At 32.4% G+C, this 25,798-nt stretch overlaps 2 protein-coding genes across 2 annotated transcripts in view; one reads left to right on the top strand and one right to left on the bottom strand.

The window, feature by feature from the left end:
- Positions 1-2,467, top strand: part of LOC111043203 — a 46,710-nt gene extending 44,243 nt beyond the window's left edge. The window contains exons 7-8 of the mRNA XM_022331615.2: positions 464-604; positions 1,758-2,467. Of these exons, the coding sequence (XP_022187307.1) occupies positions 464-604; positions 1,758-1,853 (237 nt within the window). The 3' untranslated portion in view covers positions 1,854-2,467. The remainder of the gene's footprint in view (positions 1-463; positions 605-1,757) is intronic.
- Positions 2,468-4,073: 1,606 nt separating this feature from the next.
- LOC111044944 (low-density lipoprotein receptor-related protein 4) overlaps positions 4,074-25,798 on the bottom strand; it is a 75,102-nt gene continuing 53,377 nt past the window's right edge. The window contains exons 18-31 of the mRNA XM_039422882.1: positions 25,603-25,723; positions 24,373-24,466; positions 24,184-24,331; positions 23,347-23,489; positions 22,645-22,841; positions 21,293-21,596; positions 19,649-19,818; positions 18,330-18,476; positions 17,805-18,026; positions 16,598-16,838; positions 15,117-15,375; positions 14,421-14,565; positions 12,540-12,687; positions 4,074-11,658 (exon numbers count right to left, since the gene is read on the bottom strand). Coding sequence (XP_039278816.1) covers positions 11,506-11,658; positions 12,540-12,687; positions 14,421-14,565; positions 15,117-15,375; positions 16,598-16,838; positions 17,805-18,026; positions 18,330-18,476; positions 19,649-19,818; positions 21,293-21,596; positions 22,645-22,841; positions 23,347-23,489; positions 24,184-24,331; positions 24,373-24,466; positions 25,603-25,723 — 2,492 coding nt within the window. The 3' untranslated portion in view covers positions 4,074-11,505. The remainder of the gene's footprint in view (positions 11,659-12,539; positions 12,688-14,420; positions 14,566-15,116; positions 15,376-16,597; positions 16,839-17,804; positions 18,027-18,329; positions 18,477-19,648; positions 19,819-21,292; positions 21,597-22,644; positions 22,842-23,346; positions 23,490-24,183; positions 24,332-24,372; positions 24,467-25,602; positions 25,724-25,798) is intronic.

The raw sequence follows: 25,798 nt of genomic DNA, 5'->3' as shown, positions 1-25,798 counted from the left end.
GAAGATCTGGAGTTTTATTCAAATCTGTTAGCCAATAAGTAGGTGTCCCTGTTGAATGGAATTCGCAGCCCAGCTCCTGGATAGCCTCTATGAGTTTACAGCATTTAATTGGGATTTTTGTAGAATAATTGATTAAAAATATAAAAATGGCAAATGACTGAAGACAACAACGAAGGAGGGGTGAGTGAGATTAATCTATAGCCAATTCTATGATGAAAATCGTCTCGGTCCAGTTACCTGTACTTTTTTCGAAGCTTGAAGGTTTAGAGAATTATGGAATGTGGACTAATTATAAATTATAACATCAAGATAACTATTCATGAAGAACTCATAATATTGACACTAAATAAGCAATGAGAGATAAATTATGTTATTCTTTATTCTGTATGCATAGAAACTGATTGATTTTCAATACTAACTGTAAAACTCACCATGTAAAAGTTATGTTTTTCTTTATGCTCAGAATCAAATGGAAGGTGGCAACAGTACAATGACAAATGGCACCCGCCCTGCATTCTCCATGAAACAAGTGTTTGACCTTCTTGGGAGAAACTACCGTGGCTTGGTCAAATTATTCAATAGCGAACTTCGTAATGCCATCACTGTAAGTGGAAATCATTCTCAAGTTTCCAATGCTACTTACTCATTTGCAGAATTTGAATTGATTAATATTGAAATAAGTTATGAGATCAATTAGCATACACGCGAAGAGTGAGATTTTATGAGTAGGCTATTACAACTATGTTTTAAAATTTGAATTCAGGATGAACAACTATTGTAATAGATGGATAAGAGAGAGATTAGAATAGAATAAAAATATAGAGAGTAGAGTACAGGCTATTAATTGATCCAGATTTCATATAATAAATTTTTTACGGTATGATGTTAGATTTCAGTACAGTAGTTACAGGAGTACTAGTGGTTTTGTGAACAGTAGACCTCATCACAGTATCTCATCCACAAGTATCTGGTGTCACCTTTTCACTGACTTCTCCAGACATCTGTGTAATGCATGCAATGAATAATTCACTTGTCAGCTGATTGATTATGAATAATTCTATAGTCTTATCAATCCTATCTTCAGAGTAGATGATATTATAGTGATATCGGAGTATGGAGGAAATTCCTTCTCCTTTCATATTATCCTCTAAATGCAAAATTTCAAAAAACCTTGTGTATACATCGACACGCAGTTGAAAAAGGAATATTCCTGCCAAATCTCATAGAATTCTATCAACGCGTTTGGGCGTAAATGCGTTGCATATACATACAGACGAAAGAAAATCCGAGTTAAAACATAGACCTCACTGCGTTCGGTCAATAACTGAGACTCAAGTGCTGGTAGCTTTCATCGGAAAATAGTAGTCCCTGGTCAGTAGCATATAGACTAATTAATTTCTGAAATAATAGTTTATCTTAAAAAAGTAGTAGAGATTATTTAATAGTGAACTTCGCAATGACATCACTGTGAGTGGAAATCATTCTCAAGTTTCCAATGCGTCTTATTTATTAGCAGAATTCAAATACTATGATTTTTCATCATCTTAACCCATTATTATCCTATTACCCATTTTAACCCATTATGGTCAAACAATATCAACATGCTGTATATAACTACAATTTTTTTTACAAATATACACTTTCCATCATGGGATAATGCTAATCTCAACTGAGAATACAGGTACGATATATCAAAATACTACACAATGATTTTTTTAATGCATGTCTCAATTTAAAGGAACTTAATTCTGTTACAGGACTCCAACAAAAATGTCGCCAGATACAGACAAGAGTTCAGAGAAGCAGTCACACCATTCTTCCAACGAAATACCAATATAACTTTGAATGGCTGATCGAATGATTGGTTCTATCTTAGAACTCTTTGAATCATTCTCTAAGGCTACGGTTCAATAATTGAGATGCTCACCTGATGCAATAAGAGTACAAGAATACAATTCACTCTGAAATAATAGAGAAATGTGGTGCAGTAGGGTGATGGGAAGCCATTCCATTTAAAATGTTACCAAATCATTCGAAAGTTGGCGCATCATATTATTATAGAACGAAAATTAATTATTGTAAGATAGTATCTTTGAAATGTGGTACTCAACCAAAATCAGCCATTTCTATTGTATATATATATAGATCACAAAAAATGTATAATGTGTACATATTTGAGTTTCGACAGAAAGCTATTATTTATTATCATACAAAATGTATTTCCTCTTCACTCTACAAAAACGAGTGGAAACAACGGACATGAATTTGTTTAAATTTGATAAAATTCGGAGGAATATCTTGAACTACCTACCTTAGTAGCTCAAATTAATCACTCATTACCGTCAATAATAAAATGTTTAGTTTATAAGCTCACCATGAATTATATATAGTTTTAAAATGTACATTATTTCATATTATCCTGGTCATAGTTTTTTATGATTATAATTACAGTATAATATTCTGATTCCGGATTGAATTGTTATTTATACCTTAAATCTCAACTATATGGTGGGTGATTTGGAAGTTTAAAATAAATTCAATGATGAATTGTATATGAGTGTTATAAAATGAGATTATAACATCTTTTACTGGCAGAAGCAATGATTTTGTGCCTCAACAGGCCGGCCTCTCAACATGCTCGGCAAAGTGAACTCGAGAGCAAAAGCAGTTTTGGTCAGTAAGTAAATGATTTATTTTTACTTATCATTATGTAGGTGCTGTAGAAATCTTTTTATCACAGATCTCGATGAATCAAGTTAACTTATTACTGTAGTGAGATTCACTTCAACTGTCAGCTTTCCTTTTAAGTTGCATCAACGCCCCTCTTGCTCAACCAACCTATAATGATTAACATTTTTGGGTTTCCTATGAAAAAATTAGGTTTGAGAAACCTAATATTCCATTAAAAACAATGAAAACATCAGGTACCCTTAATATTTTCTTTCAAGAGTAGGATAATATTGCAATTTGTCATGTTGAGAATGCACAATATTGAAAAATGATAATTTAGATTGGTCTACAAAAAATCTGGTGTGGCGCACTCACACAACTTTCCTTGCCGTTATGAAAATTGATCAACTGACGCTAGTGTTCCCGCGCATCTAAATTAGTCTACTATTCGAAGATATGAGCCAGCTGATGACAGGACAATAACGCTGCAGACACATAAAGTCTGCTATCTGTTCATAGTGAATGATTTAATAGAATCAACACTTGCCAAAAGTTTGCAAATTGAATAATCTTATTTTATCGAACTTCGAGCTTATTTCCAATTTTAGGTGAAAATGTTACTGGACATTAATTGTAGAGATTTTCATGCCCAATCTTTTCCACTTGGATTTTTTTGTTTAAATTGTATCTGAAGCCTGATAGTTGGGAATCTGAAATCAAACTTTGCATAGATGGGGCGGAGCTCCTGAAATTTTTACAGATATGGGACTAGTGGCAGTTGATAGAGCTTATCAATAACTTTTTTAGGTGTAAATTTGATCAAAGTCGTTGGAGCCGTTTTCGAGAAAATCGCGAAAAAACCTATTTTTGACAATATTTTCGCCATTATAGCCGCCATCTTGAATTGCATTTGATCGAAATTGTTCGTGTCGGATCCTTATAGGGGAAGGACCTTAAGTTCCAAATTTCAAGTCATTCCGTTAATTAAGAGATGAGATATCGTGTACACAGACGCACATACACTCATACACACACACACACACACACACACACACACACACACACACACACACACACACACACACACACACACACACACACACACACAGACCAATACCCAAAAACCACTTTTTTGGACTCTGGGGACCTTGAAACGTATAGAAATTGGGGTAGGCCTACCTTAATTTTTTTCGGAAAGCAATACTTTCCTTACCTTTGGTAATAGGGCAAGGAAAGTAAAAGTAGTTATAACTTATCATACACATGATGATCATATGTGTTTGTCAAGTTCCGTTCAATCTAATAGAATCTATAAGGGTTATTAACATTTTGTTAATAACTTTGGTGTAAACGCGGCTTTAGGCTACTAGACTCTACATGTTATGGATTGAGAAAAAAACATCTACACGGACATATATTTATTCATAATTTTTACAGTCTTTTTCCAAAAATAAATTTCACAACAACCATCATGAAACTGCATGATTTGGCACAGTGATTTACTTTGGCTCCTGTCTCATATGGCTTCGCTTATTCAGCGAAAAACCATCTCCAGTTAGTAAACACTGGCTCATACCAACACAAAAAACAACATGTAATTATTCGTGAGACATCCATATAGACATTTAACAATTCAATTTTTAAAACTAAATTATTATTATTTTAATCTCTCATTCATGCAGCTTCATTGATCGCTTAAGGGTATAACAAATCCAGGGGAAAGATCCATTATACCTTTCAGGCATCATAACTATAACTTGATCTATTTGAGCACTCCCTAACTGTATTTTTATTTTCAAAGATGCCAAGGTACAGCCTTAAATTCATTCATAGACCCTTATTCATAGTTGATTACTAAACACTAATGGTTTACCAGGTACAGCCCCTAAATTCATTGTTTTGACCCTTATTCATAGTTGATTACTAAAAGCGATTGGTTTTCCATCAATTTGATTTATTTCGATTTCTTGAGCCATCAGAAATTCAAAATAAATCGAAAGGTAAAAGCTTTGCGCACACCGATGCGGGGAGAGTGCAGTACACGAAACAACAGTCACATCATTCTATTTCGAAAATTGCTCTAAGGCTGTGCAAACGCTAAAAATAAACTTTCTACTGGTGATATTTATTGAAGTTTTTCTATTTATATATCATCAAGCTATAAAAATGAAAAATTTTTCTCAGGAGAACATTTCTTTTTTCGATCATTACATTTTGAGATACGAGCGCCTAAAGTTTAAATTTTTGTGATAGAACATGTCAAAATCGGTAAGAAATGAATCCAAAGAATTTAGAGGATAAATTCTACATGGTATTTTTGATTGAATAGAACAAAAAATTAAAATATCAACTTTTAAGAAAGTTTTTTCAATCTACCAAAAATAACTCAATAAAAAGTTATTTTTAGTAAATTTTATAACTTTCTCAAAAATGGATATTTTCAATTTTTTTTTTGTTTTATTCAATCAACAATACCATGAAGAATTTATCCTTTAAATCCCATGGAGCTATCTCTAACCGAATTTGAAATGTTCTGTCCCAAAAATGTAAACTTTAGGCGCTCATATCTCAAAAAGTAATGATCGGAAAAAAATGTTTTCCTGAGCAAAACTTTTTCATTAGCTTTTTCGATAGACTTGATGATATACAAATCGAAAAACTCTGAAAAATATCACCAGTAGAAAGATTATTTTTAGCCTTTGCACAGCCTTAAAATCGTGCCGCTCCCGTTTCCGGCACTCTTCCCGCGTCTGTGTGCGAAAACTTTAACAAGTCATATTCCCAAATCACTTCTATGAAAACCGTTCATCTAAAAATGCAAAACAAAGAAAAATTGAATTTTTGTTTTTTTACTGTCACTAATGTCAATTCAATAAAATGAATATTATATTCTTTGGTATCCCCAATTCACCACAGCGATTCAAATTGCTTTGCATGAATGAGAGCAGCTAAAATACATACTTTTATCAACATTGAAACTTCTTGGAAATACAGAAATATTCTTAATATTATTATTTATTATTTAAAACGTTTATGAATCACATAGATAAATTTGTTGAAAAAACTGAGCAGTTGAATCATGCATACTACATAAAAATAAGAGAGAATATTTTTTACGCTTGTTTCCTATCAATCTACCGAGAAACTTCAATGAAACAATTTATGAAAAAAGTAGAATATTAATTCTTATCGGAGATGATAAGATGGAAACGTTACTATCCCTTTTGCAGGAATAAAAATATTCTATTCTCAAATAGTTATATGCATAACATTGAAATTCGATCTCTATACAATTTTTACAATTCAGCAAGTATAAAAGAGTTACAAGTCGAGAAAATGAATTTTAGTCATCAGTCAATGTAATCTTATCCCAATTATACAAATAACAATATTATTCGTGGGGTGATGACATCACAACGCTGATATTGTTATTGATATTATGAACAAGTCTTCATTTGAATACTGTGAAATGTACATGAATTATTTCGATTCTAGTAGTACATTACAGATAAATTATTATGATCTTTAAAATAAAATACAACATTTTAAAATTCAACATTAGTGAGTTCTCAGTTGAATTGAGAAATATAATTTCCTGATGAGAAAGTGGAATATTTCAATATTCATCTTCAAAATACTATATCTCCTAAATAATATCCTCAATCGATAATTTATTATCAATCATTAGATTATAATGAATAAATTATTAACAAATCTAATATTGTAACTTCAATAATTATGTTTGTATTGGAAGAGTTTTCTCTCTACACAGAGGGAGAGCTATTCAAAAATAATTATAAGTTGAGTTTGATTCTGCTCTTTGAGTTGGTGGAAACGAAAATAAATCACAATGAATAACAAAAACATTTTTATGGCTGGAATGATTTTCTTTTTGAAATCTTAAAAAAAATAAATATTATCACTCAAGCCAAGTCTACAATGTAAATCAGTGTAGGAAAATAAGCCTCTATTACAATGCATAAATCTGTTAACCTAGGTAATTGACTAAGTTCATAGAGTAATGAAACGAAATTAGAACTTTGAAGTTGAAATCATGAATTTGCGATACCCTGAACAATATTAATCTTACATATTTCATAGGTATGAATCAAAAGTTCATCATCAATAATGAGCGAATCTCAATGCATGAAAATAAAATTTCGTCAGAGTGAATTCTCAAATCTGCCCTGTTGACATATTTTTTCTATACGGTACTCTATATGTTCAATCTTCAGCACATTTTCAGAATACTGTACATGAAACGTAAAAAGTGTAAATTCAAACATATTTTTTCAAATAAAAATATAAATTACTCATCGTGAAGATAGAGTTTTGTCAAATTAGTGACGAAATTATGCCTTCACAGTTGTTTGGTGAATTAATTTAAATTTAGAAATGCTATAATACTTATTTACGGATATCTTCAAAGTTGAGTGAACAACTTCATTGAATGAACAATCTTCATTTTCAAATACAAACACCCATTAGCATATAATCTCAAATACAAATCCCTCACATACAAATCTAACAGCTATTTCTATTATACATATTCATTTAATCGATTTTATTAACAAACAATACAAAAATTATGATTTTTCAAGAGTATGGGATGAAAATAGTTATTCATCTGATATCACTTACGGAATTTTATTTACATAGGCCAAACTGTTCAATATCAAATCTAGGGAAACTCAAATATTTTGAGAACATAGTTTGAGAAAACCCTGCAATCTAACTATTTGCAATGATCGAAACGTTCATACTTTATCATGAGAGCTACCATAGTTATACTCTATCGATAGGAAAACTAAGGACATCATGGTTTTCATCAGAATAATGAATGCATTTTTCCATTCGATACTTTTTCTTACATCTGGAACATCGTTTAGGGAAGGTTTTCCATTTCAATATTTGAATCTCTGTCCTATTATTTCCTCTCCATTCATAAAGCACAAAGAAGAGATTTTGGCATTATAAACTATTCAGCAGTAGAATTAAATGTAAATGATTTTGTTTTATGGTTACTTGAACCAAAGTTAAGTTATTCCTTCAACTGAATGGTAGGTCCGAATTATTACTTAGAATTACGGGAATTTCTGAATAGAAAATTCTCATCTTCTAGTGAAGTTATTTGTTGAGCAATAATCACTAGGAATCAATGGATGGAATTGATAAGCTTGAAGAAATTGAAGTCGGCAAACGAAGGACACTACTTATTAAGAGGACCTTGTATAGAAAAGAAAAATTACTAGGAATGAAGCATATTTTTAAATTGAAATTCATATTATATTCTAAGCTGATCAATGAAAGCTATGATTTGATTAAGAATCATTTTCACTTTGGATACGTTTTTTAATTTAGCAAAGCTGACTCCAGAATCACAATTTAATAATAGCACAGCCATCTCCGGCAATAATTTCATTATTAAACGATAATAAAAATAGACTACTATCAACTATTCCGAAGATTTCTACTGAAAATTATTACAGCCTATATACATACGCATTTGAATAAATGCAATATCTCACTGCCTCACATCTCTAACAATTCTATGTCAAACTCAGGCTACGCTGTTCACTAAGTCTAGTTTCGGTCTGAAAACTACCGTAAATTACAATAATTCATTATATAGATTTCATAATATTTTTCTCTATGGCTGACCGGCTGACTGAATAACCTACTATACGAAGTTGCCATTCTCAAAAATCGCAGTTTTAATTTTTATCAAAGGAAGACTCCAGTTATTGGATATGAGATGAGTCTGGACAGGAATTAAGTGGGTTACGATATACATTACATTAATATGGGTTGATTTTTATGAAATTTATCAAAATTATGACAAATAGTAGGCCTAATTCAAGCCTAATTTGACTTTGAAAGGAACTCTAGATATTAAACCAAAGCACATTGAAATTTTTGTTGACACAATTTGCTTTGACATAATAATCTATTAGAGATGACTGTGCTAATACGATATTTGTATTGAGATTGAGACTCATTCTGGATGAGCTGAGCTAAGCCACATCATGCACAATTCGGTCTTTCATATTCGAAATGATAAATCGACTACAATGTGACAATTAAATCTTTTTCAATACTTTGTTGATATTCAATCAATACTTGGACATGTTTTGGCCGATTTGATTATTAACAATATCAATTAAAATATTACTTTTTTAGAGAGATTGATCGTTATGTTATTTTGTCTAAGTGAAGTATTTTCCAAAATTACTTCTTCAAGAGAGGTTATTGATCATGACATCAACATTTCAAGCTTCAAACCAATTACTGAAAGGAAAATATGACGAAGAAAAACTAGTTTTTGAAATTCACAAGCCTATGACAAACATAAGTTTGAACTTTATTGATGTGTAATAGGGTGGAGAGAGAGGTACAATTGATGAAGCCAAGTAAATAGGAATCGTAAACATGACCGATTTGGCTCACCTAAGTTTGTATGTACGATCCAACTAAGAATAAAGCGATTCAACTTCAAAGTAAACATAAGAACCGTTTGAAAATTTCCACTTCAAGTTATAAAAAATTGATATAAAAAATAAACTATCAGAACAGATAAAATGGACTGTCATTTCAAATATTTTCTCTATTCTCATTACATACTACAATCCCTATTTTGAATAAACAACAAAAATATCGTTACAATAAAAACAATGTAAACATTTTACTTATTAACATTTCACAGCCTTATTTACACATAACTTTCTTGCTTTTGAAAGAGGATGATTTTAGAAAATATTTTTCTTCCAGTGGAGCATGATTCATGAGAATCCTGTTGTGAGGAGATGTTTCTCTAATACACATTATTGTCCAAGCAATGTACCAGTGAGGCTGCTAGAAACAGTATTCCACTCAGCGTTCCCTTCAACACTTCACATTAATGAATTGGTGTGGACATTCTGAAGGAATAAGAGCCATGTAGAATACGATTGTTTGTTTTGTTTGGCACCTATAACTGGGTAAAGATTGAACTGAAAGTTTGCTCCACTGAAATCTATATAAGAATATTTTTTCGTCATAGAAAATTGGACAGTGGAATGATGAGAAAAGCTGACTAGTGTTTCTTCAATTATATTCCAAATAGTGTGGGTCGAGGAGCAAGCAGTTTTTCTCTATGAACATGACTTACGTCTATTTTATAATCAATAGAAAGTAATTGATGATTGGAATAACAAATAATAAAACGATACAACACTGAAGCAATCTGAATTGATAAATTTACAATTCCATGAATTTAAATAAATTTACAAATGAATGGATCGTGTTCATATTCGGAGAACTCATTATTTGTTTTTTCAGAGATAACTTAATCGACCTACAAGTTATAAGTAAGAAAAACTGCACTGTTACAAAATAGATAATTCACACTGTAAACTAGCGTCTATGTGACGCTACGCTAACCAACTCCATGAGAGTATTAAGATGAAATCAGAATTGAACACGTTACGTTTAATTCTGATAAAATGATGAAAGATTACATCACATCAAGAATAAAAAGATACATCACAATGACATGGAGAATGCCTTGATGGAATTGTAACGGGTGTTGACAGCATATGTCTCTATGCAATGTACATCGAGTACAAATTAGCTGAAATCATGCGGTTTTGTCGACAACTCAAGTTTCTGAATTATTATTCGATCTAATGAATTCAGCTGAATTTCTAAAGCATTTGAAAAAGTATAAATGGGGAAAAGTTTACTATTATAACAATAGGTTTGAATACTTTCGGACAGAAGTATTACAGAAGCTAAGGTGCAGTGTATAATTGGAATCTTTGCTTCTTTTAGTTTTCAAATAATCATTTTAATGTTCTAATCGACAAAACTTGCTAAATCAATAAAACATAATATATCAACATTGATATTAATTTATTTTTTTATTTTCAACATTCATACGATGAAATAAAAGAAGGCACTATGCTATCAACTGATAAAAATATAATCGAATATTTTTTGGGGCAAGATCTTCCTACTCTCTCCCATAGATTAGTAGTAAGTGAAGTTTCCTATTTAATAGTTGTAATTTAAAATTTGGAAACGTGAAATATATTCAATAGATACTTTTCAACTCTATTTACATTGAATGTGATACCATATAGGTAATCTTTTATAATCTTTTGAAAAATTAATTCATTCTGATAATCTTTCCTCTCATGAAAAGTACATTCTTTATATATTACATTTTTGCATTTAAATTATGAAAATATACAATTCAGTCTAAATACAGTAACTTCAATAAACTATAAGCACACACTGCATTTATATATGTTCGATTTTCATTTGCATAAACTTTATTTTGTGCAAAAATATAATTTTCTAGCTCATTAGCATCGTTTCAAAATCATAAACTTATTCAATCCTCGAAAATGATAAAATCTCTTTCGATGACATGTTTTTTGCATGCTACTAATTCATCCATTCCAAAAGGCTTTGAAACGATTAAGTTTAATCATGAATTTTACTCTACAGTGAACTTCTCAACTCGATCCTGACCTGATTGCTGCATTAGCAATTACTTTCGAAGTTGCAAGACTAGTGATGTATACAGATAACAGGGCTGCAATTACTGCCCGCTGTCTGCAACGGACTGATTCGAATGTGTCATTTTGAATCAATTGCTCAATACACGTTTTGATTTGATGAGATGACGAATTTCACCTACAAACAAACACCTAGTAAATCTATTTTATTGTTTCATCATTTTTGATAATCGATCAATGCAGTGGCTCCATCAGTTTATGAGTGACAAGTCACGCCGAAATGTTGACATTGAGCATGAGTTTGGGCTGGCGTGGAGGCGGGGGTGGTGGTGCTTCACACGACCTTGAGGGTGGGGTTGTCGACGCCCTCGTTGACGGGGGAAGCTCTGTCAGGGGGGCAGGGGGACGAGGGTGCCGGGATCAGCGAGACAACCTCGGGGCTTGCAGTCTGCTTCTCACTGTCACTATGAACGTCGTAAACTCGCTCCTGCCAAATCACCACCACTATTACAATCACTTGGCTTCACAAACATTATTAAAACAAACGTTTAAAAAAAACTTGGGCATTTTCGTAAAACAAGATGCAGTGAATAAGAATTATGAGTATTGAAAAGATTACGGCAAGTGCACAAGAATGTTGAATAAACTGGATAGACTGTGGGAAATTATAGGTAGAATAAACAAAAAAACTTGTGAGTCAGGATGATAGCTAAGATGGAGTTTGTGAAGTACAGAACTTGTGAGTGATGCAACTTGTCCATTCATGAACTCTTCCCTTATAAAAACGAATTAACTCTATAGGGCAGCACAAATTCATTCAAGGGAAATTTTCTTTTTATTATTAAAGCAACATGCGAGACTTGGCATTCCAAGCATGGTTTTTCAATTAATTGTCATTTTGAATCAATTGAAGATAGAGTTTTGTAAAAAAAAAGATGGGTGTAAAGACGCCAGTAAAGACTCTACTAATGTTTTTAGTTCGAGTCAACTTATCATATTTCATAACTATCCCAAGTACTCAATTGATTTACTACTTTGTGATAAACAGGGATACAGGAATGGAGGATGTTACAGTTTGATTTGTCATGAATCTCACAAGGTATTTACAATGATTAATGATATGTATGAGGCGGAAAAAAGATGCAGGAAGATATACAAATAGTGCAAGATGTCGGGAAACGAGATTTTTGTTTATAAGACGTTTCAATGAGCAAAATAAAAGCTTTCAATGAATTTCAATACCTTGACGTGCTTTCAGGTTAATATTGATGCATGATGAATTTCATGAACAGGCAAACAGAAAAAGACTTGATGGTTTTGATGAACAAGGAAATGACCAAAATGAAGCTTAAAATTGTCAATTCCTACCTGAGATTTATCATATTTTAACTTTCTTAATGAAAAGCCGCGCTTATCACGGCTTGAGTGCCCAACATCTGAGCTATAATAATTTGGGTTAGAATATGTGAGGACTTGGCGTCCTCCTTCATAGAAGTCCTTCTTTTTTCTCATTTGTCTGAAAACCCAGAACAAACTGTCAGAAATAAGAGTTTCAATGAACACTATCTTAACCTCTTAGAAGTAGGAATGATGCGTCAACGTTGAATAGCAAGTGGAAATCACGATAATAGATAGCGAATGACTATGATAATGATAGTAGTTATGTGCTACCTACTACATTGAAATATTTTATAGATATTTTTCAACACAGCTCTTTTTCTAATAGTAAAAATACAATACATCCGAATAAGAGGAGGCTGCTGTATTATTGAAGTTTTAAGGGAGGTCTTTGAAAAAAGAGACACGAATTAAGAAGAAAGACAAAAACTTTATAGTTTAATTATCTGTCCATCTGTCTCCATACGTCTATTCACGTCTGCATGCATACGTCTATCTGCTGCTGTGTGCGTTTGCTTTAAAAAATCCAAACAAAATTTTCTAACAAACATGACTTACATTTTAACAACGGATAACTAATTTGAATAGTTTATAACAGTGAGATTATTTTATAATATTTTGCGGAGAATTGAAATACTGATTATCATTGGAGGATATTAATATCTGAAATTGTTATTTTTTAACGAAATCGAAATTGGATAAATAAATCCTATACTATTAAAAGAGCGATTTCTGTTGATATGTTTATATTTATGTTTGTATATCACCGCATCTAGAAAACGGCGCTAACGATTCTCACTAAATTTGGAACATAATATTAGGTTTATAATATAAAACTTCGATTGCACTAGGTCTCATCCCTGGGAAAACTCGCTGAAGGACATTAAAAGGATAATACTTATTCATCCTTGGAAAAACAGCTGATAATTTCGTATTTCGTCGTCTGTTGATAATGGAAGTGAGTGAGCGAGTGCATGTGTGTGGGACTGAGACAAAATTATTATGACTCAGCTGTTGAACTATTGCAATCATTCAATCAGGTACTTAGTGCCGGTTTCACATAAGCCGGTTAAATTTTAATGCTGATTAATTTCACGTGAACCAAATAAAAGGAGATTATTTAAAAAAAGGCTTCTCTGATTGGTTCTCCAATTCCAGGAAGCCTTTTTTTAAATGATTCTTTTATTTGGTTCATGTGAGATTAATCATGATTGAAATTCAACCACCTTTTGTGCAACCGGGCCTTTGTGAGAGATATTTTTGCATTCCACTGGGAATCAATCTCAATCCAATGTGATTAGATAGAACATTCCTGTTTAAACTATAAATGTATTATAATTTCCTCTTTTTTAATAAATTTCCTATGTGTTTTACTGCAGAGCGAAGCTCAGTCCCCCGATATTGGTTATTGAGCAGGAAAGGGAAGCGAGTTTCGTCAATGGAAGTGCATGATTCCAGTTGTGATACTGTATACATGTTCATGTATTTTCAGCATTTTAGTATCTACATCCACATAATATATTATGTTTCTAGTACATCTACACCATTATTCAATTTAAAGGGCTTTCCAACTGATCATTTTGAAATCAAGAAATAAGGTTATTCACTATTTCAAACACCTCTCCATCGCCAATGAGAAAAATTTCAAGATTATAGTTATAATTGGAAGGAATACTATATTGTTTCACAAAGAGCTGCAATAGTACTAGTATTATAAATTATAACAGTCAAAGGCAGAAGAATAAACAAATAATATGGGGAGTATGATAAGATACTGAAAGAAAGAAAGTCACAATTAATTACAGTCAAGTCAAGTTCATAGAGTTCCAATATGATTGAAAATTTACATACCTGCAATGGAAGACTACTGCGATACCAATGAAGATCAATATGAGAAACATCAATACAATATAATAATACATGAGATTTGAGTCGGGATAATGCGACGATTCCCCGACATCTTCCGATATCGTTCCGGGTATTTTTTGACTTGGATCTAGAAAAAATGAAAATTTACGTGAACTCGAAAGAATAAGAGCAAATAAAATGTATCAGTGCTTTGTTTCTTCATTTCAGAATACAAGGGTTCCGCTAAATATTACAGTATGAAATGAGCAGTGAAGTGAAATTAGCCCCAGTGACTTCTAGTCAGTACATCTTAATCAATTCATTATACCAAGAAAATAAAGCCTCTATATTATTCACGTTACTACTACCACCAAAATTATTGTAGACTATTAAAAGCCAGAAGTGATTTCTGATATCTTTATTCCTTTCAGTTTATTGATCGGTAGAATTGACTATTATTTGGTATCCAAATTAATATTCACAATACACCCATATAATATTTTGACAAGTGCTTTCTAACATTGAAAAACATAGCTTTATTTTTGCCACGTTCACATAATATTAGATTTGTTCACAGAACCGTTCGATTGGCAGATAAATTTACTGTTTAGTATACCTTTATCTGTCGAACCATGTACAAAACGTGCAACATGAGGTCATCAGAAAACATGTTTTGGTAGTATTTCACAGCATACTTACAGAGTTTACACGGTATCGAATCAGCTAGATCAGGACAGGCACACACATATCTATTGCCACCTCGGTAGAGGCAGAGATGGGAGCAATATCCGTTGGAGATGACACATGGTGACCAGCCCTGTTGCAGTTTCTCGGTGACGGCCTTGATCTCGACCACGGTCATGTTGGCTTTGATGATCTTCTGGTCTCTGCCTGTCAGCTTCTCGGCGCGACCCACCTGTTTGTTGCCCCAGCTCGTCCAATAGATGTAATCGCCCAACTAACGAACAATGTAAATTAGTCATTACTATACCGATCTAATAGATCGCTCAATTAACAAAATATACATTACTTATTACAGATCTTATGAACATTCAATAAATTTCAGATATTCATTTCCGGTTTCTAGGGTACTTATTTATTTATAATTCAAATGACACTAATGTATTCATTGGTAGATAAAATAATGAGGTAGACTTGTGCTATTTTTTCCAAATTTATGGGTTAGACAAAGTCCAAGATAAGGTTAGAATTTCACGTGTACAATTTTTATAAAAATTTAGTTCAAAATAAACATGAAAACTTATTGAATCCAATGGACCATTTGACCTTTGAATTTACATAGATGTACAATTAAATCTGAAGGTTGAATGGCCCATTAGATTTACCATTGTAAAAAAAGTGTACATTAAATCTAAAGGTTGAATGGTTCATTACATTTAATAAGGGTCATAGAAACCGGGCCTCAATGTAAAAGAGATCTCTATGTTGGAACTCTCTTCAAATTTACAGCTTAGGTTGAATATGAAACATTAGTCATGTTTAAGGCAAGCTGAGAGATGAGCATTTCACTAGAGTCTTATTCCTTATCTATAGAATCTATTATCTTATTACATCATCCGGTATTTGAATTATATTGATCAATTGAAATTACATCACTATAAGCCAATTTTGTTTCTTTTATTAGTTCATTTTATTTTAGGATCGAGTCCAAATAATTTGAAATGGACTGTAAATGCAAGCTATAACTATTTTATTATTTCACAATTGTGCGGTATTAACAAAGATAGCATCAAACTATAGTATGGAAAACATTTCTTGAGAATAGCAGTGTCACTTCGAGTGATTCAGATATCACACATTGATCGAACATTCTGCAAATCAGCTTTACTTTCGAATAGCTGACATAGTTACTGAAACAACTAATAATAAATGCTGACAAAAGTAATTATTATTTTAATGAGAATAATATAGTCTTCAGTAAGTATAGTTGCTGACATAAGTACTGCAGCAAGTAATACACTTTTTAAGGTAGTGGAAAATAGACCCTGTAATTGTATTTTGACTAGAATCACACCAAGGCTTGAACAGTAACACAGAAATCCAGCAGCTTTCGAAAAGATTGGTTCTTCAACATTGAAATTTTTCTCATCCCAATTATCCCAATGATACCTTAATTATTATGATAATTTTAACTGTAGATTAAAATTTCATGAACTCACCAGAGCTATTCCAAAAGGCTGATTGACAGTCAGAAGATGCATTCGCTCACTACCATCCAATTTGGATACTTCAATGATATTACGCAGCGTATCGACCCAATACAGTTTGCCTTCTCCGAAGTCAACGGTGAGACCATTCGCCAACCGCAAATCTGTGTCAATGATCACCTTGCGATCAGATCCATCCAGAAGAGCTCGCTCAATTTTGGGGAATTCGCCCATGTCAGACCAGAAAAGTAATCTAGAAAGAGAGACAATATGCAATTAACAAGCAATCATACATTACATTACACACAACACATAACAAACAGCAAATCACAGTGTAGTGGTAAAAAAGAATAAAAACTGCAACCTTATCAGCTAAACATCATTACAATAGATCAGCTATTGATTTACGAATTTCATTTTATGTATACTCCCTTAATGAGTTGGGGATCCAAGAACATATTAGAAATATTTTTTATCTTGAATAATAGTTCACGTTTATAATATATGAATAGTTTCTATAATATTTCATGTAATTTTCCGATTATAAAATCTATAGTGTGTTGTCTTTATTTGTTCTCTAGATCTGTATCAGTATTGCAGTTGAATTATTGTTATAAATAATCGTAGATGTGTGTGAAATATTTCATTATGTAACGGAGAATACGAGAATTTTCTATTCTATTCAATTATTGAAAATTGTAGCTGAACATTTTTCGGTATTGCTTTTTGGCGAGAGTGCACAGCTCTGGAAGTTGGTTTTATGCATTATTCATCGAGAGGTTATTAATGAATTCCAATTAATAGTTTCAACTTCATGAATATGGCATAGAAAACAGAAGAATTTTTAAATTAGAAATAAAAAGAAATACATTGTTGTTGTGTTGAGGAAAACGAAAACCTTCATGTCAATTGATGCAAATGAATGAATTTTTTCAACGGATAGTTTCAAATTAATAGGAACTAAAATTTGTTGAATAAGAATTGATACTGTGGAATTTATCCAACTGAATTACTACATCTGAAGATGTTTCAACATGAAACTGAAATATTGTGTACAAATTTAATGATTGTGGATGTAAAAATAATACTGTTTTTCAATTTAGAGAAACTAAAAATATTGTCCAAATTTCTAATATTGAAACGAATAATCGAGTAGATACAATTCAATATACAATTTTAAATTTTAAATTTCATTCGGAGGAAATAGCGAGTTTGTTACCCTTTTGATGGATAAACTGCTACGGACTTGGGTTCCTCAATGTTGACATTGATGACGACCTTGCGGCTGGTGCCGTTGAGGCGAGCCACCTCGAGCACTCGGCGAGCCGTGTCGGTGAAATAGATGTTGTCAGCCAACCAGTCGATTGCGATTCCATCCAATGTCTTTGTATTGCTCTCCACCACTGTTTCCACCTTATTCAGGTCCCACATCTGTACTGATCTGTAACAGTTGGACAGATTCTTGCAGGCAACCAGATCAATACTCAATATTTTCACGTGAATATGTTTAGGAAAATGCTGTTTCCTTCGTAGAAAATATTCTTGTGTGGTGAATTTCAATTTTAAAAAGGTAAGATACGCAATTTACGATTACGCACCCCTTGGATAGGTACTCAATATTTTTCTATCCATTTTCAAATTCAATTCTATTTGCAATCTTACAATAAGGGAGAAACGGTCAATACATATCTATTTTGGGACGTATTCATAACATTCTATTAATATAATTATGACAACAAATTACCTTATTGCTCCAAGATCATTATCGACGTAATATATGAGACTCCTGTTCCAATGATAGTCTACCCCGATAGCCAAATGTACATCGGGAATATCCAGTTTCACATCCCACTGCTCCGGAGTGTCCAGAGAAATGCGAGCCAGATATGTCCTGTGAAGAGAAAATAAAAATTTCAATAAAAATATCAATAATTTTTCATTGAGAGTAATTAAATTGATAGTGACTATCAATCCTATTATATTAAGCGAGCAATTTATGTATTTATATGGTTATATGATTATTTGGTTATATGGGTATGTATTTATGTTCCACGGATCTCTCTAAAGATTTATGATGGAAAATCAAAATATCTCATCCCCGAAGTTCATAAGCTGACGTATAGCCAGCTGTAAAATATAAACACGACCTTAAAGATGAAGAAACCTTAATAAGGGTTAAAAGGTAAAACTATTCATAATTGATCAAAAATAATAATAGGTAATATTTAAAATGAAGACATATTTTCGCAATGTTCTCAAATTCATCAAAAAAGTTCATTTTTCTTTTAATCCTTCAGCCCTAAAACTTTTTTTAGCAGATGCACTCAGCTGCTGGTGGGCTCTCAATCAATCAGCTTATCCACTACCTTCGTAAACAAGGGCTCCTACACCAATAAAAACACTAGCTGATATAGATCAGCTGAAATTAACAAATTTTTATTGGTGCAGGAGCCCTATCTGTGCTGACGTCACCAGATTGCACTATGGCTTTATTTACGGAGGTAGTGGCTTATCTCACGATGAATATTATCTAGAAATTCTAATCAACTTGATCAAAATATCTGATTTGTTGGCATGACATGGTATATCATTCTAAATTATAGTATATCAGAGTTTTCAAAGTTAATCATTATTTTACAGTTCCAAGTGATTTATAAGTGTTATTTTGTTATTCAGTTTGGTTTGTAAACAATCTTAATTGGAACTTTTCTGTTTTCAAATGTTTGGATTGGAAATTAGACCTGAATTCAAGTGTATGGAACATAATCTACTTTTTGGACTATTTATAGTATATAAATCAAAATTCGGGGAAGAAACAGTTTTGGGCTGTGCATATTAGTCCTTCCCCATTAATTTTAAAGAATTGTGTTCTGTTTATCAATAAATAGATATAAACTATGTTTTTATGTTCCTATGCTTCTGTACTCCGGAGCGAAGCGTGGTGCCCTAATATTTTATTATTATTCTCAAATATTAATGATTCAATTGAGCAACTTCAATCACAATAATCGATCAAAGAAAGAAACAATTCTCTCCTGAAATTGAATTTGGTTGATAACTTACCTACAAGAGATCAACAAGTAAGCATCGGGCTGATAGTAGCAGGTGTGCCTGTCTCCACTGATCGCTATTCCTGTCGGACACTCACAACTGTAACCAGCCGGTTTACGCAGACACAGGTGCGAACAACCTCCATTGTTGGCGCCACAAGCATTTTCAGCAACGTTATCAACCTGAAACACAACAAACGAATACGATTTTCAAACTAAGTATAAAATTATAGAACTTCTCAAGAAAAGAAGATTTCTTATAAGAGCATATAAAGCCATAAAATTGATGATTTCTTCATCCTCATTTTCTTGTTATATAAATGCAAATTATAGAACAGGAAGCTAATTCGCTGCATTTGGAATAGTTTGAATTGGGCTTCTCATTTTTCTGGAATGGTCTTACACATTCTATAACAAATAAATACTATGTTACTTTTTTGGATAGTACACTTGAAAAGGAAATTTCCTTAATCTACTGAAGAAAATAATAAAAAATTCAATCTGACATACATTTCTAATTCTTCCCTTACTTGAATTTATATGAAGAACTAATTTTTCAATTTCACTAATTCTCAATTTTAATATATTGGAGAGAATAATTTAAAATTAATTCTGACATACACTTCAAATTCTTGCCTTAATTTAATATCCATGAAGAGCTAATTATTCTATTTTCACTTCTTTTCTGAGGACTGAGGTAGGATTAGCCCATTATGAAGGAACACATCACTCATCAATTTAGAATCACAAAATTACCCTACTATAGTAGCCTACTATTAATATTATAAACTACTCTACAGGGGCCATAGTACATAATATAGATATCAGCATATCCATGCAGAGTTTCTAAAGATTAGACCGTAATACTTAGCAGACTACTTGGTAGGTCTACATTTTGTACAATCTATACTTCGTGTAAATCTTCTTCAGACTTGGAGGAATTTGCGGCGCAGAGAAATGGAGGGAGATCAGCCAATCGCAGTGATGGATTGAGTCATAGGTGGAAGCGTAGTTGTCAATTTGTCGAATAGAGTCAGTCGAGTCTGTGATTGCAGAGAGGAAACTTCCTAAGTTTAACATGAGCGCTTGAATACTCACTGGAAATTAGAGAACGCTGGCCGATACACAACGGCAACATAGCAGCCGTTGTATCCCTGCCGCTGTATGCCTTCTCTGCTGCGCATGTCCATCCCAAGTCGGAAGTTAATTTGAACGAAGTATGAGTATTATTATAATTAATTTATGAAGAATATCGCACTCATGTCGCATGTATTTATTTATTTATTCGTTGATATAAATGTACATGTACATGTGGTCAACTATAAATAATACAAACAACTCTGCAGAAGCCATGGTACTCGAAATTTACTTTATTACAGATAATGTATGATGAATTTTTCTGATGAAGAAATCATTATTCATTTCATCATTACTATAAATATATCACATCAGCATATCCATGCAGAGTTTCTGAAAATTGGATTGTAATATTTGGGCAGTCTGCTATTCGTTAAATCCAAGTGCCATAATGATTTATCAAGAAGATCATACTTGATGGCAATATACATGATTTTTTTTCAATTTGAGATGATTGATGTGAGCGCCAATGAGTATCTAGTAGTCTATACAGTAATATTATCCTGAACAGAGTCATTACCTGCACAGAACGTATATCCATGAGTCCAGTCAAATTGGACCGGATGACGATGCTCTCCCTGCCGGTGTTCTTGTCAGCCCTGTGCAGGGCCTGGGTGTTCCAGTCGGTCCAGTAGACGTGACTGCCCACAATGACCAGGCCATAGGGGTGCGGCACTTCCTCCAGGATGATACGCTTGTTTTTGCCCTCCAGGTTGCAGCTCATAATCCAGTGCTTGCTGCCATCGTTCCAGTAGAGTCTCTCCGAGGGCCGGTCGATGGCTAAACCATTCGGCCAACCTCCTTTCTCCTCTATCAACGTTTTTCTAAAATACAAACGATTGCGATATTAGTTTTCACTGGGGACAATTAATTGGGAAATTAGTTTCTACTGAGGATGATGCTATTAATGATAAGGAAGATGATCTCTAGTTTCAGGTGGATTTTAAACCACTGAAAACGGGAGATTTCAAGCTCAAGTAGTCACCCTTCCAACAGGAGTTTCAAGTGATCGATTGAAGACGTGGTGGGAGATGGATTCTTTATCCGAACAAAAGGCGTGATATGCAGAGAACATAATACTCACATTTATACTCTTACTGAAAAAATTAGTCACATCCACTTACAAGTTGAGAAGCAAATAATTACCAATTTATTCTAATAAGCTACTCTTGATAATATTGGATAGATGTCAGTGATTTTAAGAAATATTGTGACTAGAAAAATTAATTTACACCCGGAAGCGAGTAATGAAATAAGATAAAATGAATAGGATAGAATTTTATGTGACTCCATAATATATTCATGAACTATTCACATGACACGCATAATTTAGTCGATTCTTCTACAAATCATAGAAATACTATTATGTTTCAAGATTGTACAAAATTACTAACAATTCCTTCACACCTATTTTCTATGATTGTTTGGTTCTGAACAAGTTTTATACACTTGACTAAAATGTGTAAACTTTATAAGTTAAATTCTTTACTTCAATGTTTCAATTGTACACCTCTCCGGTCGGAGCAAACTGATTACTCTTTTGAAGGAATATTTATTTACATTTTATAATACACAAATCAAATACATGATCAGAAAAGGACCAACAGGCCTAGTTCAAAACTGTTTCCGATCAGAATTCTTATAGACAGAAATATGATAAAATCCTGACAACAGTTTTGAAAATAGTTATCGAGTTCACTATCAGGTGATAAAGATATTTATGAGTTTACTATCAGGTGATATGACTATTTCTGAATTGAGATTTTTGAATAATTGACAAACCTAACACAGTTTTTTAAATAGGTATCCAGCTCACTATCAAGTAATGAAAATAATGGATATTTCTGAATTGAGATTGTTTCAAGTTGTCACCTATTCTTTCCATCCATGTCAGCCTGTTCGATTCGAGCAATCTCTCCACCCCAGTCGGACCAATACATGAGGCCATGGTGGTAGTGCAGTGTGATTGCCCTGGGCTGAATCAGACCAGAGTAGATTAGCACTCTCCTATTCGAGCCATCCAACTCGGCCACTTCTATACTCGGTTTACCACCATCAGTCCAATAGATCTGAAATACGGTTTCATTCAATATTCATTATCATGTATGACCAGTGGACAGATTTTGAGCCAGGCAATATTGGGCAACTCAATCAGCCAGAAAAAGCGCTTAATATGGTCTGGGCCTTAGGTAGCCTATGATAATCGGAAGGATATTAAAAAAATACAAAATGGTGATCTACAAAAGATCAATTTAATAATTTATTAATCCATTTAGAACTACGATTTATACAGTTTTTACTTTGATTCCGACATACAATCGTTAATAATTATAAAAGTAAAAGCAAAATGTAAGTAGAAAAATTTGTTTTTAAATTTTAAATATTAATTACTGCATGATTTTATGAATTACTGGATAATTTCAGTCCGATGCAATTAGCCTATTTATTTAAAAATAACCATGAAAATTCGAATACAGGTGATGTCAGTTAAAAAATTAAAACTTGTTTCTACTACAGTATTACAGATATACTTTACAGAGCAATATTGTATAATGATAATTTTATATTTCTCACCTTTCTGCCTGTTGAGTCAACAACAATACTTTCAATTCTATCCAGACTATACTCCAGTATTGTTTCAATATCACTACCATCGTGCTGTGCTCTCTGTATAATTGCACGATCATGCAAATCTGAGTTCGTCCAGTAAATTTCTCCTGTCGAACAATTTTTAATTATTTCAAGTAAAATGCTGTATTAAAAAATAGATCCAGAGCTCATAAATATTTCAAATAATACTATTTAAAATAGATTTATAAGTATAATTCATGTTGAATTAATTTTCCAGAAGTAAGTGTATAATCTAATTTCATACATCTTATACCATAAAATGTTAATTTTTGCATTTTATTTTAAAGCATTTATCTACATATTCAATAACAATGTAAATTTAAATCATAAACCTACATGTTCAATAACACTGTTATTTTCAAGCATTTATCTTTTTAGTTCATTTTAAAGAATTTACCTACATGTTCAATAACAATGTTACTTTAAAGCATTCATCTGCATATTCAATAACAATGTTATTTTAAAGCATTCATCTGCATATTCAATAACAATGTTAATTTAAATCATTCATCTACATATTCAATAGCAAAATTATTTTGAAGAATTTATCTACATGTTCAATAACAATTACATCAATTTATCAAATGATCGAAATCAAATTCCTGGTTGGAATTCTTGAGACCCTCACAAATAATATAGTTTCAATCACATTGTATAGATCCTATTCACAAGTTGGAACAAGACATTTTGTTCTTTAGTTTCATCTCTATGATTTAGGTTGAAAACACAAACTTGAGCAACAACAATGAGAAAAGTTGAATATCGGTTAGATTCACTGACCAGTTTTCCTATCAACGTCAACCGATGTCGCTCGATTCAAGGGTGGGAGAGGAAGTATCACATCAACGATGTACGGAACATCCAAAGAAATTTGTCTTATTTCAGTCATGTGCGCAAAAACGAGTGAGTTCTTAGGACCTCTCATGCACTGCTTTTTATTTTCCTGCAATGATGAATAATCAATAGATGAGAGCATCCACCATTATTGAATTGGCATTTGGAAGCGACCATCCTGTTGTTCCTATGAAATACTCCAACATCCATCAGCCCTGATAAACTCGATCTGAAACAAGGTTAGTTACAATGGAATGCACGAGAATAAGACCAACCTAGCAGAAATTAATAAAAATAAATTAATGTAGTTTTCATTATGATTATTTTTTTTTTCATTTTTCAAACATGATTGTAAGACTGATTTTTTACACTACAAAGTACAATAACTATACTGTGAGCACCAATATCTAAAGTATTGTGGTGTGATGAAATTATTGTGTTCTGGTGTGATGAAAATAATAATTATTAATAAATTATAAAAATTGTTATATTACAAGCCGATTACCTAATTTTCTTCCAATGGATCTATATTCTCTTCCTCTTTAAATTCAAATTGATTTTTAATATGTTTAATACTAAAAATATATTATATATATAATCTATTTTTATTTCATTTACCGTATGTATCATATACTTATAGCCCAATATTTTTTATTGTAACACAGCTAATCTTAAGAACTGCTCCCACACACGGACGTAATAGTCTATGTGGGTTCTAATATTCATTTTATGATTGTAATTGTGTTGTAAAAATTGTATGATACGTGAATAAATACATTGAAATTGAATTGTGTATTGTGTTTTTTAGGAAATAAACAATTTGATTTGATTTGATTTAGATTTAAATATCTAAACCTACCGTGTATTATCAATGATCCCTTATTTGCTTCATATCCTTTTCCAATGAGCCAATTAACTAGCCTTGAACGTCAGTAAATTTAGACCCAAAGTGAACACAATATTAAAGTTAGTCGGTGCACTAAAATAATATAATCCAAAAAATCAATATCTCTCACGAACTGCATTACGTGCTTGGGAGAGTACGTCTGTTGAACTTACACCTCTCTCTAACCGATTTCTAATTAATATCATATTCAATTTATTCGCAGCCAACAAAAGAAATTGTACAACAAAGCAGAGTCAGGAAAGCTTAGCCTATACTCATACTTACAAATAGTTGTGCAAGTAGTCATATGAATAGTTGATACAGTACAGAAGTTACAAGATGCAAGTTATGATTATATTTTGAACATAGTTGAACAATTAACAGAGTGTTTCCATGATAGAGGAGTAGGATCCAGATGAGAGTTGAATTTTAGCATGAAACAGGGATGTATAGCAGAGTGGATATTTATATTGTATCACCTGATAACAGATCTATTTTTCCCAGTAGTTTTGTCAGCCGCGTTGATAGATCTCGTGTTCCAGTCAGTCCAATAGATTCTATTTTTGAATACACTCATACCAAACGGATGTGGCAGATTGGCTGGAAATCAAAGAATACAGAATATTTTGGAACATCGTATAATGAGAAAATATCGAAAAATATCTACTACTTCTC

The sequence above is a fragment of the Nilaparvata lugens genome, chromosome 3, assembly GCF_014356525.2.
Source record: "Nilaparvata lugens isolate BPH chromosome 3, ASM1435652v1, whole genome shotgun sequence".
Classification (NCBI taxonomy): Eukaryota; Metazoa; Arthropoda; class Insecta; order Hemiptera; family Delphacidae; genus Nilaparvata; species Nilaparvata lugens.
This window is presented reverse-complemented; position numbering and strand designations above follow the sequence as displayed.